At 45.9% G+C, this 17951-nt stretch overlaps 1 protein-coding gene across 4 annotated transcripts in view; it reads left to right on the forward strand.

Moving 5' to 3' along the window:
- Positions 1-17650, forward strand: part of LOC116400956 (uncharacterized) — a 44865-nt gene extending 27215 nt beyond the window's left edge. Inside the window, exons 12-14 of one of the 4 annotated variants that reach the window (XM_031879079.1) lie at positions 10210-10375; positions 16386-16491; positions 16877-17650. In XM_031879079.1, coding sequence (XP_031734939.1) covers positions 10210-10375; positions 16386-16446 — 227 coding nt within the window. In that variant the 3' untranslated portion in view covers positions 16447-16491; positions 16877-17650. Of the gene's footprint in view, positions 1-10209; positions 10376-11532; positions 12396-16385 lie in introns of those variants that run through there. The other 3 variants (XM_031879078.1, XM_031879077.1, XM_031879080.1) reach the window with 3 other exon arrangements.
- Positions 17651-17951: the final 301 nt, after the last annotated feature.

Here is a 17951-nt window from a genome sequence, read left to right on the forward strand (position 1 = left end):
GTGGGCACCCTGTCGCCTGCAGGGACCACGTGAGTCGCCCGCAAGGCATGTTCTAAAAATAGCACTAGTCATTATGGAGCTCCGTCTAAAATTGTAGTTGCTGTTCTTTTTTTAATCAAAAATGCTTGCAGAGAGTTGGGTACCCGGAGGCGCATGGCGGACAGCCAGGATGAGGCTGCCGCACCGCGCTAGGTTTTCAGGTTCTGAATGGCGAGCGCACCCCGTCGTCAGGTCCGTAAATCCTTGGAAACAGGCCGCGGGGCAACAACTCAGGGGTGGCGGGGGTAGAGGCGAGGCAACGCAATCCGACCGAAAAGGCCCAGACTAGAGGTTTGAACGGGGGCGCCCGAAGACGCTCGCGCGCCTCGGAGGGTTGGATCCCCCGCTCGGCTATAGACTAGACTTTTTACTGGTTTCTTCGTGGAGAAAAAGGTACCATTGGAAAAGCTGGTGTCGGTGACAACAGACGGGGTTCCCGCGATGACGGGCCAGCATGCAGGATTCATTGCGCAATGTAAAGGTGACCCAGACTTCGCAAAATTTCTACATTACCACTGGATCATTCACCAGCAGGCGCTATGTGCAAAAGTAACCATCTTTAATCATGTGATGATACAAAAATATCAGAGATGTGATACCTCTGACTTTCAAATGTTGAAACAGATTAACAGAAATAAAAGTTGCATGTTTAAATATGTATGTGTAGCTATACCATCATTGTTGTGGAAATCATTATTGATAATTATTGTGAGGAATAATTAACTGACATGTGATCAAACAGTCTCTTCACATATATTATGATTTATTAAAAGGTGATCTGTGCAACTTTGTTATTCAGGAAGTTTGTATCAAATAATTAGCCCTTCGTACTACTCGGTACCCTTGAAGTAGCTCTCAGTTTAAAAAAGGTTGGTGACCCCTGCTCTAAACCCTACCGGAAGTCCATCAGTTTGATTTTTGTGTCATTTTTCCATAGAATTTGGCCTATTTCTAATCGCTATACTGTAACGAACTCCTCCTAGGGAATTTGTCTGATCCTCTTCAAATTTGGTCAGTATAATCTCAAGACCATTGTGATTACAAGTTTCTAAAAGCTTTACGTTTGACGGAATCGTTTAGCCGTAGCGGGCGGCTACTTTACGTGATTCCCCATGAAAAAAGCTGATGTAACTCAGCTGGACTTGTTCCAAACAGTCCCAAACTTCACATGCTTGATAACACTCATGGCCTGAGGATGTCTACAAGCTAATTTCTCCTAATACTCACAGCGCCACCTGCTGGCGAAACGAAATCTGGATTTTGTGATAAACACCATCCGATTTACATGACTTTTACACAATGGGGTTTACATTTGACACAGAGCTACATGATGCATGTTTGCACGTGTTCTGTAGCGCCAGGCAGCGGATACAGGAAGCGTCGGACTATTTGCAAAGCATCATTTCCAGCATCAGGCGATCCACGCGGGATTAAAAACATCTCGCTCGCGGACGCGCTGTCCGGCCAGAGTCTCGCCGGCACGCTGGAGGATGCGAGGGCCCGTTCATCGCTGCTCGCAGCTTTAATTTAAACCTGAGTTACACTTAATAATCGTGATCATGTAAAGTAGAAGTTGGCAATCGGGACTATTAATTATGCATGAAGTAGTTCTGTGAAAACCATCGAAGGTGTGGATTAACTCGAGTGATGAGGACACTAATCCTGGAGAGGATTTAAGGTTTCTTAAATGTCATTTTTTTGCCTGCTGCACAGGACAGGAGTTGTGCATGTCATTCACTGAGGCTCTGCAAGAACATGAATGAACTACAGTTTCCAAGTTCTGACACATTATCAAGTCAATTGAGGTGTGGATTCTCCACTATTGACCACTCCAGCTTGTTTTAAAGCCAGTATATTTTTGTTGTCTGGGTTTGTTGTCTTGGTGGAAATAAGTCTTCTCCCAGCTCACTCCTAACAGCATGACCCCCACTGTCCACCACACATGGCGCATCATGTTCTGGCTCAATGAACTATTTTTGCCAGAGCAGCTTGAAATGTCTCAAACATGAAATTCACTTGGGATAAATGCCAGTTGTTATTGACAATGGACTTCAAATCAATATTTATTCATGTTTTTTATTTGTTACGCACTAGTCCTTTATGACCTTCAGCAAAACTACTTTTTCTTGTTTGTTTCTCTGAAGTGTGTGAAGAAGGAATGCGACATGTTTCACTGATTAATATTCATTATTCAGTCAGCTTTAGCCACAAATAATCTGTATTTCTTATTCTTCTCTATTATTTGCACACTCATACATGAGACACTAAATTTTATTTTAATATTTGCTTGGAAAAGCCTCAAAATGAAAGTATTTCAATGCAAAAGTTACAGTATTGTGTCTTTTTAACATTATTTCGCATAACACTATGCGAAATAAAGAGCAAATCTATAATGAGGGATTCCCTCCACACGGTCACATGGCAATGACTGGGCCAGAGGCTAAGGTGGTGCAACGATGCTGACAGAGTTTACCATTACCATTTGCATTGTCACTTAGCCCTAAATGTGGCCACAACAGTCCTTTTTTAACTATTAAACATACTATTTACATGCACAACTAAAGCACTGTCCACTTTGTAATTTTGCAACGCTCAGTAACAGAGTGCTCCAGTGGCACCCTGAGTGCTCTCTTGTCATTTAGAAATTAACTTTTATTGGGAGACTCCCAAGGCAAACAGGTTTCAGGGGAGAGCCCAGACTAAGAGCGGTTCAAAACAACCCCTATGATAGTTAGCCCACGGACTACAGCCACCTCGCCCGGACCAGGGAAACCGGGGCACCCTCCCGGAGCCAGACCCAGGAGGGGAGCTCGTAGGCGAGCGTCTGGTGGCCGGGCCTTTGCCCATGGGGCCCGGTCGGGCTCAGCCCGAATAAACACCATGGAGCAGCCACCCTGTGGACCCACCACCCGCAGGGACAAGCATCGGGGTCGGGTGCTATGCAGACCGGGCGGCGGGTCGGGCGGGAGGCCCGGGCATGCCGATCGCCGGCGGCATAGACTAGCTCTAGGGACGTGGAACGTCACCTCGCTAGCGGGGAAAGAGCCGGAGCTGGTGCAGGAGGTGGAGCGATACCAGCTAGAAATAGTTGGCCTCACCTCCACACACAGCGTTGGCTCTGGAACCAAGCTCCAGGAGAGGGGTTGGACTTTGTCCTTTTCCGGAGTTGCCCAGGGTGAGAGGCGCCGGGCGGGAGTGGGGATACTCACGAGCCCCCGGCTGAGCGCCGCTGTGTTGGAGTTCTCCCCGGAGAGCGAGAGGGTCGCCTCCATGCGCCTTCGGGTTGCGGGGAGCAAGGCTCTGACTGTGGTTTGTGCTTATGCACCAAACAGCAGTTCAGAGTATCCGGCCTTCTTGGAGTCTGTGGGAGGGGTCCTGGAAAGGGCGCCGCCTACCGACTCCATAGTTCTCCTGGGGGACTTCAACGCTCACGTGGGTGATGACGGAGAAACCTGGCGGGGGGTGATTGGGAGGAACGGCTTGCCCGATCTGAACCCGAATGGTGTTGTTGGACTTCTGTGCTTGCCATGGTTTGGCCATAACGAACACTATGTTCGAACATAAGGTGGCTCATAAGTGTACCTGGTACCAGAACACCTTAGGCCGGAGATCAATGATCGACTTTGTAATCGTATCATTTGATCTGCGGCCGTATGTCTTGGACACTCGGGTGAAGAGAGGAGCAGAGCTGTCAACTGATCACCACCTGGTGGTGCGTTGGATCAGATGGCAGGGGAACCAGTTGGAAAGACCCGGCAAACCCAAACGTGTAGTGAGGGTGAACTGGGAACGTCTGGCGGAGGACCCTGCCCGGGAGGTCTTTAACTCCCACCTCCGGAAGAACTTCTCACACATCCCGAGGGAGGTTGGGGACACGGAATCCGAGTGGACCATGTTCAAAGCCTCTATTGTGGACGCGGCCGCTAGGAGCTGTGGCCGGAAGGTCATCGGTGCCTGTCGTGGTGGCAACCCGAGAACCTGGTGGTGGACACCGGAGGTGAGGGAAGCCGTCAAGCTGAAGAAGGAGACCTTCAAGGCCTGGTTGGCCCAGGGGTCTCCCGAAGCAGCTGACAGGTACCGGCAGGCCAGAAGGGCTGCAGCTGCGGTGGTCGCGAATGCTAAAACTCGGGCATGGGAGGAGTTCGGGGAGGCCATGGAGAAGGACTTTCGGTTGGCCTCAAGGAGGTTCTGGCAAACCATCCGACGGCTCAGGAAGGGAAAGCAGGGCTTACCCCAGGCTGTTCTCAGCAGGGGGGGGGAACTGCTAACCCGGACGGAGGACATCGTCGGGCGGTGGAAAGAGCACTTTGAGGAACTCCTAAACCCGACCAACATGTCCTCTGCAGAGGAGGCAGCGCCTGAGGACCTAGGGGGAGGCTCACTCATATCCCTGGCAGAGGTCGCCGAGGTAGTCAAAAAGCTCCTTGGTGGCAAGGCGCCGGGGGTGGATGAGATCCGCCCTGAGATGCTGAAGGCGCTGGACATGGTTGGGCTGTCCTGGCTGACACGCCTCTTCAATGTCGCATGGGGGTCGGGATCAGTGCCCATGGAATGGCAGACCGGGGTGGTGGTTCCCATCTTCAAAAAGGGGGACCGGAGAGTGTGCTCGAATTACCGGGGTATCACACTACTCAGCCTCCCGGGGAAGGCTTATGCCAGGGTGCTGGAAAGGTGGCTCCGACCGCTTGTCGAACCTCAGATTCAAGAGGAGCAGTGCGGATTCCGTCCCGGCCGTGGAACAGTGGACCAGCTCTTTACCCTCGCAAGACTACTGGAGGGGTTCTGGGAGTTTGCCCAACCAGTCTAGATGTGCTTTGTGGACTTGGAGAAGGCTTTCGACCGGGTCCCTCGGGGGGTCTTGTGGGGGCTGCTGCGGGAGTATGGGGTGCCGGACCCGTTACAACGGGCGATCCGGTCTCTGTACGGCTGCAGTAGGAGCTGTGTCCGCATTCTCGGCAATAAGTCACACGTTCCCGGTGGGTGTTGGCCTCCGCCAGGGCTGCCCTTTGTCACCGGTCCTGTTTGTGATTTTCATGGACAGGATATCTAGGCGCAGCCTGGGGGCGGAGAACGTCAGTCTCGGGAGTCTCGGGATCGCTTCTCTGCTATTTGCAGATGATGTGGTCCTGTTAGCCTCCTCGGATTGCGACCTCCAGCATTCACTGGGGCGGTTTGCAGCCGAGTGTGAAGCGGCGGGGATGAGAGTTAGCACCTCCAAATCTGAGGCCATGGTTCTCTGCCGGAAACCGGTGGATTGCTCCCTCCAGGTGGGGACGGAGTGCCTACCTCAAGCGAAGGAGTTCAAGTATCTCGGGGTCTTGTTCACGAGTGAGGGTAAGATGGAGCGGGAGATCGACAGACGGATTGGTGCAGCTGCAGCAGTAAAGCAGGCGCTGCACCGGGCCGTCTTGGTGAAGAGGGAGCTGAGCCGGAAGGCAAAGCTCTCAATTTACCACTCGGTCTACGTTCCTACCCTCACCTATGGTCACGAACTCTGGGTCATGACCGAAGGGACAAGGTCGCGGCTACAAGCGGCCGAAATGAGTTTCCTCCGTAGGGTGGCCGGGCTCAGCCTTAGAGATAGGGTAAGGAGCTCAGTCATCAGGAGGGAGCTTGGAGTAGAGCCGCTACTCCTTCGCGTCGAAAGGAGTCAGCTGAGGTGGTTCGGGCATCTAATTAGGATGCCTCCTGGACGCCTCCCACTGGAGGTTTTCCAGGCACGTCCAACTGGGAAGAGACCCCGGGGAAGACCCAGAACACGCTGGAGAGATTACATCTCCCAGCTGGCCTGGGAACGCCTCGGGATCCCCCAGAATGAGCTGGAACATGTTGCCGGTGAGAGGGAGGTCTGGGTCGGCCTGCTTGACCTGCTGCCACCGCGACCCGACCCCGGATAAGCGGTGGAAAATGGATGGCTGGATGGATAGGGAGAATTGAAGGAAAACTTTGAGGAAATTAAATGTGTTTATTACCAAAGTAGCAGAGCTTTGTTAGCGGTTATTTGAAAGTCTACTATTACTGTAGGGAGAGAGAGTACTCTGCATAAAATAACGGCGGACTTTTATTGTGAAGAATATAAGAAATTAAATGTTTGTCCATCGTTTTACAGCTGCTCCTTTGACCACTAGTAATGTTTGGTGGCCTAATATGCAATAAATGTATTTTATATAATTCAGACTTCAATTAATTAGTTTGTCAATGATTTGGTCAATGATTTTTTTTTTTTTTCCGGGGTCCATGTGTGTTGTTCTCATTTCGGAATTTAAACCCATTTTTCATTTGGTTCGGTGCAACCCTTGGGACCTCAGTCTGTGACGGTGCTGACTGTAATGGCCTGGGGGGAGCTGCAGACACACATGAAGCATGTAACGCCAATGGCTTCTTTTCTCCTGCCAATATGTGATGGATGGATTTCAGATTCGTCCTGCTTCAATATGGTCAATGTTCCATCCCCATAACATATTTATGTATATTTATTAGTGCTGGGCAACGATTACAATTTTTAATCGCGATTAACCCTCACAATGAATTCAAAAGTAGTGTATTGAGCATGTCGTGCCTGGTTCCCGTACCAAAGAAGACAACACCATCTGGCCTCAATGACTACCGACCAGTTGCCCTCACATCTCATGTGATGAAGGTGCTGGAGAGGCTGGTCTTGGTCCACCTCTGACCGCGGGTGAAATCATCACTGGACCCTCTGCAATTTGCATACCAGCCTTATGTGGGAGTGGACGACGCCATCATCTACCTGCTGCAATGAGCTCAGTCGCACCTGGATGGATCCGGTGGCTCTGTGAGAATCACTTTCTTTGATTTCTCCAGTGCATTCAACACCATCCAATCAGTGCTGCTGAGTGAGAAGCTGCGGGTGGTGGGGGTTAACGCGTCCACTGTCTCCTGGATCACTGACTACCTCACGGGCAGACCACAGTTTGTCCATCTGGGCCGTGTGCTGTCTGATGTGGTGGTCAGTGATACTGGAGCCCCACAGGGAACTGTTCTGTCTCCCTTCCTGTTCACCTTGTACACCTCTGACTTCCAATACAACTCGGGGTCATGCCATCTGCAGAAGTTCTCTGATGACTCTGCAGTGGTCGGGTGTATAAGGGACGGACGGGATGAGGAGTACAGGGCAGTATTGGAGGACTTTGTGGAGGGGGCGGGTAGAAATCACCTGCTTCTGAACGTGGCCAAGACCAGAGAGATGGTGGTCGACTTCAGGAGGAAGACGACGGCTCCACAACCGCTGAGAGTTCTGGGAGAGGATGTGGACATGGTGGAGGCGTACAAGTTCCTGGGTGTCTCCATCGACAGCAGACTGAACTGGAAGACCAACATCAACGCTGTGTACAAGAAGGGGATGAGTCGACTCTTTTTCTTGAGGAAACTTCGATCCTTCAACGTGTGCAGCAAGATGTTGGAGATGTTCTATCGGCCTGTTGTGGCCAGTGCACTTCACTTCTCCGTAGTCTGCTGGGGGAGCAGCATTGGAGCCGGAGACACCAACAGACTTAATAAACTGATTAAGAAGGCCGGCTCCATCATTGGCTGCAAACAAGACAATCTGGAAGAGGTGGTGGAGAGGACACTGAAGAAACTATTATCCATATTGGATAACCCGGACCACTCTCTCCACCACCTACTGCAGGGACAGCGGAGCACTTTCTCCAACAGACTGATCCAGCTCTGCTGTCACAAGGACAGATGCAGGAGAACATTCCTGCCCACTGCCATTAGACTGTACAATAAATCACCTCTGGCCAAATCAAACACAAAACTATAACACTGCTACACTGTTGTTGCTGCTGATGGTGATCTTGTGCACTATTGTTTAGTTTATTTTTTCCTACTTAGTTAATTTAATACGATTCTATTCAGTGTATATACTGTGCATTTTTAGTTTCTTAAATTGAATGGGTCCTGCTCTGTTATTTTATTATATTGTGCATTTTCCATACTTAATATTTTTATTTTATTGTGTAACCTTGTTTGCTGCTGCCACAGACAAATTTCCCCTTGGGGATGAATAAAGTATATATCCATTTTAAAAGTACTGCTATATGAACAAAAGGTCAATAACATTTGGTTTGCAAACACTTTAAACAAATAAGGTGCTTTTTAACAGCAGTATTTCCTTTACACAGTAGCAGTTACAATATTTCTTGTATCCTATATATATTTTCTGAAATCAACACAACAAAAAAAGCAATGTGTTGAAATAATATTCTATGAATAATTTAAGCCACTATAATTGAATTGAAAATCTTCCCCAGATTGGACTGCTTAGTACGTGTTGTGGAAATCCAGATACCAGGAAACTAAACGTCCAGAGGAGCTCCGTGGATCTCATCGAGCTGTATTTACTGTCTAGTGAGCCACACGTCGCTGTTTACTACAGCTGTATGAACACAAAATAAACTGATTTAACTGCAATAAACAGACAAAAGGGGACCCCGAAATAACTACGTAATGATGACGACAAGCAAATAACTTTTAAAATACTTGTTTTCTCAATGGAGCTCTGATGGATCGGTGCTAGGCTATGCTAACTTTGTAGCAGCTCCATCAACACTCAGAATAACATCATCTAGACGTAAATAAGGCTGCGTCTATTCATTGTTTGTACCATATGTTTTACACACACACACATTTATACTAGTGCTGGGCAACGATTAAAATTTTTAATCACGATTAATCGCATGGATGTTTTGCGATTAATCGCATTGTTATGGCGATAGTTCAATAATGAATTCAAAAGTAGTGTATTGCGCATTTTTATTTTACAAGTACTGCTATATGAACAAAAGGGCAATAACATTTGGTTCACGAGATGCAGGTAGCATGTTTTATACTTAATGTGAATATAATTCATACTTTGTTGGCATCTTATTCTGAAAACCGGATGTTTGTCTGAAGAAACCGGATGTTGTCTCACGTTAATGTTTCCGCTAACTTTCAAAGTCCTTCGCTCGCTCTTGATCTGTGCCGTTTAAATTAGTTTACCGTGAATTTCAGCATATAGGTGCACTAACGTGTCTGCTGAGTTGACCATGGAGATCTGAGTGTCTGCTGACTTTACCGCAGCAATGTCCAGTAGTCTCCAGGGAGAGCAACAGCTGGTGCAGCTTCTCTCTTTATTTCTGCCCCCCCCTCGACCAGATGCGGAAGTCGCCTATTCTCTACGGCAACCCTGAAGGGACATCATATCTCCAATACAAAACGATAAACATGAGACAGTCTGTTACAATAATAATAACTTAAAAATACGTACCTTTTTTTTTTTTGTTTTTTGTTTTTTAATTATTTTTTCCCATCTCAAAAGGATCAAGGACATACACACACACATACACGCAACTGACTATAGGATGTTTGCTGGCTTTTATCCCACTATTACTGTCATCCTCTTGTTATGTATATGTATTGTCTCTTGTCTTTCAATAAAAAAGATAAATTTAAAAAAATGCGTTGACGCGCGATAAAATAATTGTCGGCGTTAATTAATTAATGCGTTAACGTGATAATAACGTGTTAACTTGCCCAGCACTAATTTATACACACAGTTTGGTCCGGTCTCTATTGATATGAGGTATCGTAGAGCTCTGGGTGAACACAGACAGCTACAGTATTTGTTTCCTGATTCAATGTCAGGACGTCAGTGATGACAGGAGGAGCATCTCAACACTGATAGGCTATCGCACCGCAGCGCCCACCCCAAATGCTCTCATTGGTTGAGACTCGTGATGACCCAAGCCAATCCTGATCAACATCCCGCCCCTCCTATGAGCCATGGTCTGTCTGTCTGTGTATTCAGAGCCAGTGAGCAACGGACTTTCAAAATAATAATAATTTTTTTTAAAACTGCGTCAACGCGCGATAAAATAATTGTCGGCGTTAATTAATTGACGCAATAATAACGCGTTTACTTGCCCAGCACTAATATTTATATATATTTTGTATCTTTGAATGAAGTGTATGGCATTAAACAGTGTGAGCAGTACATTTCAAGATGGATTATAAAGCCGAATGAGACAATCTCCCCTCATAACTCTAGAGTATTAGATTTATTTAAAAAGAAACACATTTTGGTGATGGACAACTTTGATGGATGCAGTAGATCATTGGTTTGAGTAGAGTCAGTGGCAGTGACCTCTGTGTGCGACTCTTCAGGTCCAGCCAACAGCAGAGACAGCCTTGATGCAGCAATGGGGAGCAGTATAACCAACTTGAGGTGTATGGAGGGTGAGGACCCGACTCAGTCTGATCCCTCGGTTGTGACGGCTGACGTCCCTCCAGTGAACCCATCCAGCCCTGGACAGCCCTACCTTGCTCCAAGGTAAATTTGTACAACTGTGATTCCTCAGTGATATGGTTTGGAATAGGTATCGGGCTTAATGCCTGTCACCCCCTTAAAAGATGCAATGTGTAACTGGTTACAATTTTAGCTTAAAACAATTATAGATTGAACTAACATTATTAACAGGATGTGTTGTGTTACAGAGATATCTACTGAAATGAGAATGCTAACCAGCTAGCCCGCTCCTTCCTGTCTTGTAATATCACTTGTACCAGGAGAGGCCATAGTGAGTCACTGTAGCATCCAGTCTGTCCTCAGTCCACCATCAGAGGACGAAGACTTGGACCTGCCCCGTGGACTTGTCAATAACTCCTCTATGGTCCATGTTGGATTATTGGATTAAATACAAAGTGGCAGAAATGAGAAAAATACTCACACCCTCGCCATGCCTGCTGCCAGGAGGCTTCTTGGCCAGAACTAGAATGCCTGGCAGCTCTGGCAGACGGATGGAGCTTTCTTCAGCAGTTAGCTTGATCGAGCCAGAACAAACCCTCGCACCGGGAGTCTGATTCCGGGGGACTGCCCCAACTCCCCGTATGATCAGCAAAATTGCTGTTGCCGCCAATACACAGGTTAGACCCAGCGCTCTACCAGCCTGCTGGGACTCCCGGTGCTGGTGTTTTTGTACCTCGGAGCCGTGACATGCTCCCCTCCCAGCAAAGCATGCCCATGTAGGCAGAAAACGAAAACACGAGTCATTCTCTTGTCTCTGCCACCCCAGACCCAAGCCAGTATATATATCAAAATGTGACGGTACACGGACCGTACAGCCCCGGTTTGTGTCACAGTCACCACACAGATGGTGTAAACTATAGGCCAACGCCACACGTGAAGATTATACTGGTGTTATTTTGACCATCACTCAGACTTTCAGCAGTTAGGTCACATTTTGTGTATTCTTGCCCTGCTGTAAGATTTTTGTTTTTAATAACTGATTGACTGTACATGTAGATTGCATGGACCAAGTAGTAGAGGTGAAATGCTGACACCTATGTCCTTGGAGCAGGTGGCCAGGTATTACACAGGGCCCCTTTAAAATACTCAAGGTTTGTGTTATTAGAAAAGACAGACACACCCGTGATGTTGTGATGAGATTCAACAGTAAGAATTGTACTGTCTTTACTTTGTGCTCCCAGTCTAGCTCTGGGTGTTGCTCAGCGGGAATGGTTGGACCTGAGGATCCAAAGCAGTGCTCGTCGCTGGAGGCTGCCCAGTCTGCGGTGTCTCTCTAAGTCTGAACCCTGAACACACAGATGCTGCAGAGATGTGACACGCCACATGAACCTCTCTGGCTTTCTGGTTTAGTGTCAAAAAACATATTGTAGTATTAATATCCTGTAAAAAATGGTTTTATTCTTATGGTTCAGACAGTGTATATTTTTGCAAATAAGAGTGTTGGACCTCTGGAGGTTATTTAAAACAAATGTATCTCGAAAATATTTCTATTTATTATGAAAAAATATTTGTTTTACCACTTGTCTGAAAACATTTTTTTTTTTTCCTGAATTAAATTCAGAATATCATCATCATTACTTTGTTCTTTTGTACATGTACACAGTATATGGTGGCTTGGAATTGAAATGGTCTACATCAGTGATTCTCAACTGGTGGGTGGGTCGCGGGCCTTTGCCTGGGAATAAAAAATTAAAAATCTTGTGCTTTTATTTTGAAGGGGATTTTTTATGCCGTCTAGTCACACTCCTTAACAACATTTGGCGCTAATGCCTTGTAATGCTTATAGACACCCGCCATTTCACAGCATAGAAGAACACCCGCAAAGTTTGTTTTCACATGCTAATTGAGCAAAACGCAAGTACGACATAGTTTCAAAGATTTTCTTCAAAAAAGTGGCTCAGGACAGTTGATTTCTCAGTTTCATGATGTTTTCATTAGAATCTGATGCTTTTTAATGTTTATTTTATCTGATATGGATATCACAGTAGCATTAGAATTGTAACATGGACAAAGCCCAGATGCATTGTGTTGTGTTTGTAGCGAAATGCTAATTTACAACACCTGTCCACAAAATAAGTTAAAATAGGAAATAAAGAACTAAAAATAGAAAATAGGAAAAAAAGAAAGAAAATATATACAGACACAGATATACACAAATACATACAGATACATACACGCTTACACACCTTTACTGGTTTAAGGTACATTCTCAGCTTTTCGTGCTCTTAAAAGATGTTTCAGGCACAGAGGAGGCCAAAAGTGGATTTTGTGAAAGTAAACATGGTTTCAAAGATTTTCTTCAAAAAAGTGACTCAGGACAGTTGATTTAACAGTTTCATGTCATTTTCATGAATAACTGCTGTTTTCAGCACTTTACCGCTGTGAGAAATCTATGTTTAAAAGCGCTCCTAGTGCTGGATATTATGTCTCACAATATATTTACATGTAGAAGGTTTAAACTAAAAGGAGAGTTACTGAATGTATTGTGCACTGTGAGACAAACCAGAGACCTTATGACACCACCATATAAGGTAATAAATGTTGCTGGGCCAGGAACGGAGGGGGAGAAACGGCTGCATCAGTGTCTGACTACAGACCAACAGGGCACAGAGCAGGAAGAACAGATCAGGGTTCAGCCAATCCCTGAGCTGATCGATGTGGTGAAGAATGTGAAATATGAGACATTTCAGAGACTCTTCGGGGACAAAAGACTTTGAATCCCCGGAGATGGGCAGATCTCCTCCAGACTGTCGGGCAGATACACCAGTCTGTCGGGTGGTATGGATTAGATCTCAATTCCATGGAATATATATATTTGTTTTGTAATTCATAGTGTGATTCAGTTTGTAACTGCATTTGCTTTTGTTAGATATTAAATACCTTTTGATTTTAACTTGAACCAGCTGATTCGGCCTTGTTTTGCTGACCGACGAAGGAGCAGAGGGGGGCTTTTCCTTTTGCTGAGAAATTCTGAACACAACACTAAAGATGCATTTTCACTTTTTATGCTCTTTCAAGCCTGGAAGAGGCCAAAAGTAGATTTTGTGAAAGTAAACTTGGTTTCAAAGATTTTCTTCAAAAAAGTGTCTCAGGACAGTTGATTTCACTGTTTCAGGTCATTTTCATGAATATCTGCTGTTTTCAGCACTTTACTGGTTTAAGGTACATTCTCAGCCTTTTATGCTCTTAAAAGACGTTTCAGGATAAGGGATGATAACCACAGTTTCATGGGCCCTTTTGGAATTGTTTTTGATAGGAAGGTCCTAGAGACTTGGAAGTTTGCTCCCTCAGTAATAATTGGACCACTCCGGATGGAACAGTAGCGGTGGCGAGTCTCTGTGACCTTGGGAAGGGGTCGAAGCGGCAAAAGTGCTCATTGGCTCACAGGCCCTTTTGGAATGACTTTTGATAGGAAGGTCCTAGAGCCTTTGAAGTGGGCTCTACCCCCCCTAATGTGGCCATTGCGGTTCGATTGGTACCAAGTGTACCCTTGGGAAGGAGTAATAAATCCCCTTCACCATTTATGGTGAAGAGGCTTAGATGGTGTATAGCTCTTGGCCACTTGGTGCTAGCCTCCTGAAACTTGATGTGTAGCATGCCCTAGCACCTTAGTGGTATGTTTGGCGCCTCTAGCTGCTGCCTAGGACCTAACCATAAGGGTTAGGGGTTAGGATTAAATCGGATTCCCAGAGATCTCCCCGCGTCGTCATAGGACTTCACGGTTGAATAGAGACCTAAGGCAAGGCACGGGCCAGCGCATGTCACTCAGTATCCCACCCACCGTATGTGCTTTGACCCAGCGCAATCCACGGAAGTGTCTCGAATGACCTTTTGGAGTCCATCTTCAAAGGTGGTATGTAGAAGGCAAGATGCGTAGTTGAAGAGGATAGTATAATGGTTCAGGTTTAAATTAGGTTTAAGTTTTAAGGTTTTAGGGGTTATGGTTAGAGGTTAAGGTTAGGGTTAAGGTTAGGTTTGGGTAGGGACGTGGCCTCCTGGTGGAGGTCACGGGGGGCACGGGCACAAGGGGAACATTTATCTAAAAGAGATCTCGGGTGTTCTTTTATTTGGAGCATAGGTATGCTTAAAAAGAAATCACCCCATAGTAAACAACCTTCAAAAAGAATAAGTTTAAAATGGGTAAAGGGTTTAAAAAGAACATCAGAGCAGACGCAGGACGGGCAACGGGAGTCGACCCTTAAAAGAAAACCCAGGATCTCCAAGGTCCGTCCCCCGATGTGGGTTCCTGTAGAAGTAAAATTCATAAAAACGGGCAGACAAGGGGATAAAGGAATAAAAATAAAATCACACACAGTGTTTCCTTAATAAATATATAAATAAATAAATAAAATATAAATAAATAAAATATATAACAAATATAAAAAAGGGATAAATAAACATATAGTATATATATATACACACACACCCCACATCTAAAACTTTAAGAAAATAAATAAGTGCTTTACAAAGTAAAAACATGCAAAAGTGAGGCAAGATAAGGAAACACTGGGTTAAAAGGATAAGTGCCATAAAAATGTGTTAGATTCTGCCCAATGACCTCATCCCCCATCAGCCGTTAAAATTAAGGGAGAAAAAAGGGGGGGGGGGTGTTTAAAGAAAAAGTCGGGAGTCCAAAATGGGCCTCGTCTGCCTGTAGGGGGAGAGGGGAGGACATCATCCGGAGGGTATGTCTCCACCATGGCAAGAGTTAAAATAGATAAATAAATTAAAAGACAAGATAATTATAAATAACAGATATAGTCAATAATTTAGGATAAAAGCATGCATAATATATTAAAACCACACGTGAAGGATAAATATATAAAAACAAACAAACAAAAAAACATGTATATCAGGGAAATGCCATGGTGGAGGTATACTGGGTGTTAGGGAAGAGGGAGGGGGTTAAGGTATTGCAGGTGAGGCTCCTGGATAAAAAGGGAGGGGAAGAAAGAGGGGGGGAAAGACCAGTAGGGGTGGGACCATGGAGATCAGGAAGTGGTTTGTTTCTTAAAAGAGGTTAAAAAACCTGGTTAAAAGGTTGGACACACAGTTAGTACTTCTCGTTAAGGCCATCAGGTTCTATTGTTTTTAGTCTGTGTATCCATTTCCTCTCCGCTGCCTGCCACTGCGCCACACTCCAATGTCTGTTGCTCTCAAGGCCCAAACTTTGTATCCTGTGTGAGCCATGGAGTGTACAGGACGCTCGAACCATTACCACTGTTGATCATGTAAATATGCTGTTTAATTCTAAGGTGCAACTCGTTGCCTGTCTCCCCCACGTAGTTTGTGGCAGGCCCCAGCGTAGACTGCATTTGTAGCCGGAGGCTGCAGGGCCTGCCCCAGATTAAAACCAATCTTCGCCTGAGGGTTAAAAACGTGGGGGAGGCGAATAAAACTGATCTCCGAACCTCGAAGCGCCTCCCTCCTGGTCCTCTCTAAGTTGAGATCTGTGTGGACCAGGATATCTTTTAAGTTTTTGTTCCTACGAAAGGCAGAGATCATCCAGCACCCACCCAGGGCGGCACAGTCCTCCCTCGTCCCCCGAAAGTTGTTTCTCAGTGTCTTTAAAAAGTTGTGCTTACAATCTGAGAATGTTGTTATCAAGGGGACAAGGGATAGGTCGAACGGCCGCACCGGGGTGTTGTTGTTGTTAAAGGTGCCGGCGACCTCCGCCTTAGTACTTCTGAGGAAGCGCTTCGAGTACCCCCTGAGCCTCAACGCACCAAAGAGGGTGCTGGTAACCGGGAAGGTGCAGATTCTGTGGAAGCGGATCAGCTGGGACTTCATGAGACCTCTGTACGTGTGCTTGGTGCGATAGCTCGACTTGTGAAGGAGTGCGAGGCGGTCAGTGCCATTGAAATATACTTTGGTAGCCAGTGTTTTCTGCTGGTCACCGGAGTCACGGAAGAAGACCCGTGTGTCAAGGAACTCGACCGTGTCTGCCTGTATATTGTGTTTAAGTTTGATTCTGGGATGGTGTGAGTTGAGGGTGTCCAGAAATGTATGAAAGTCCTGTTCTGTGTGATTCCAGAGGCCGAAGATGTCGTCCAGGTACCGGAAGTACAGGAGGGGTTTGTGTTGGATTTTGGTGAATGCCACCTCCTCCCAATGGGCCAGGTAGATGTCGGCATACGATGGTGAGTATTTCCGGCCCATTGCACAGCCGCACAGCTGGAGATAGTGCTTATTGTTAAATTTGAAGTCATTTCTGGTGAGGGTGATTTGTAATAACTGTATGATTTATTTGTCGGGTCTGGCTGGGTCTGGGTGCTTATTGAAAATGTTTTGAATGGCAGCAAGGCCAAGTGGTGTTTCAATGTTAGTGTAAAGGGAGTCTATATCTATGGAAAAAAGGAAAGTGTGACCGGGTACTTGAAGGTTTTTTATTTTATTAACAAATTGGTAAGTGTCTTGGAGGTAACTGGGATGAAGTCTGGAGAGTGGGTTAATGAAATGATCTATGTATTCTGTTATTCTATATGATTCGGAATTACATTCACTAACAATGGGGCGGAACAACAGAGGGGACCGTCCATGTCACAGGAGGCTTGTGGATCTTGGGGAGAAGGTAGAAGAGGCCTGGGTTCATCTGGACCGTCCAGGTATTGCTTTTGTTTTGCGGTTATCTGTTTATTATGGTTTAGACTATGTGTAATGTTCCTTACAAGTTGTTGTGTTTCTAGTTGTATAGAATGTGTAAGTGGTTTATGGTATGTGTTGTCATTTAACTGTGTTTCGGCTTCTAAAATGTAGTTGTGTCTGTCCTGTAAAACTATTTGTCCCCCTTTATCTGCTGGTTTAATGGGTTAGGTTAAGGTTAGGGTTAAGGAAAAGGTTAGGTGGGGGCTTTTTCTTTTTTTTCTGCGGAGCAATAGGGGAGTTCCTGATAGGCTGCAACTCCCTCCAATCAAATGACTAAGCCGTCTCATCTGTCTAGTTGAATACCTGGGCACCCAAAACCCGGTACACCAGGAAAAAGTAGAAATATGGTAAAAAGCCATATCATTGTTTGTAAGACAACCGGTTAAGGGTCCCATAAGAAATATAAATCGGAAATACCGAGCACAAACACCAAGTGAATAAAATACACCTGTACATGTCCCCCAGGGTGTATCATCTCCATAAATCATTGGGTCCCGTGTTATAGAACACTTGAAGGTCCAAAGATGGATCAACAAATTTACTCTACTGTGTTTCAATCTCAACCCAATGAGTTTTAAAACCAAGTGAAAATTAAAGCTGCGAGCAGCATTGATCGGGCCCTCACAACTTCACGCACGTTGAGGGTACTGGCAGGACTCTGGGTGACGCGGACGTGCATTTCTGTGACCATCATACACTGCATGCACGAGTTAGATGATATTTCCTGTGTCGACCAGCAGCGTAGCAAGATCATGTTGCCAGGTCTTAAGCCTCAAATGTTTTGAGTGTAGCTCCGATACAATCATAAATGTAAGCCTGTGTAGATCATTAAGAAAATGAATGTGTGTGAATGTGCTTCAGTGTTTGTAACATAACAGACTGTCAGTTTACTGGGATGGGGTTCAACTCCCTGCTGTGTCCTGCTGATTGTATTTGGACTTACATGAAAGTTAAC

Source organism: Anarrhichthys ocellatus, unplaced genomic scaffold, assembly GCF_004355925.1.
Source record: "Anarrhichthys ocellatus isolate YVR2014 unplaced genomic scaffold, GSC_Weel_1.0 scaffold224, whole genome shotgun sequence".
Taxonomy (NCBI): domain Eukaryota; kingdom Metazoa; phylum Chordata; class Actinopteri; order Perciformes; family Anarhichadidae; genus Anarrhichthys; species Anarrhichthys ocellatus.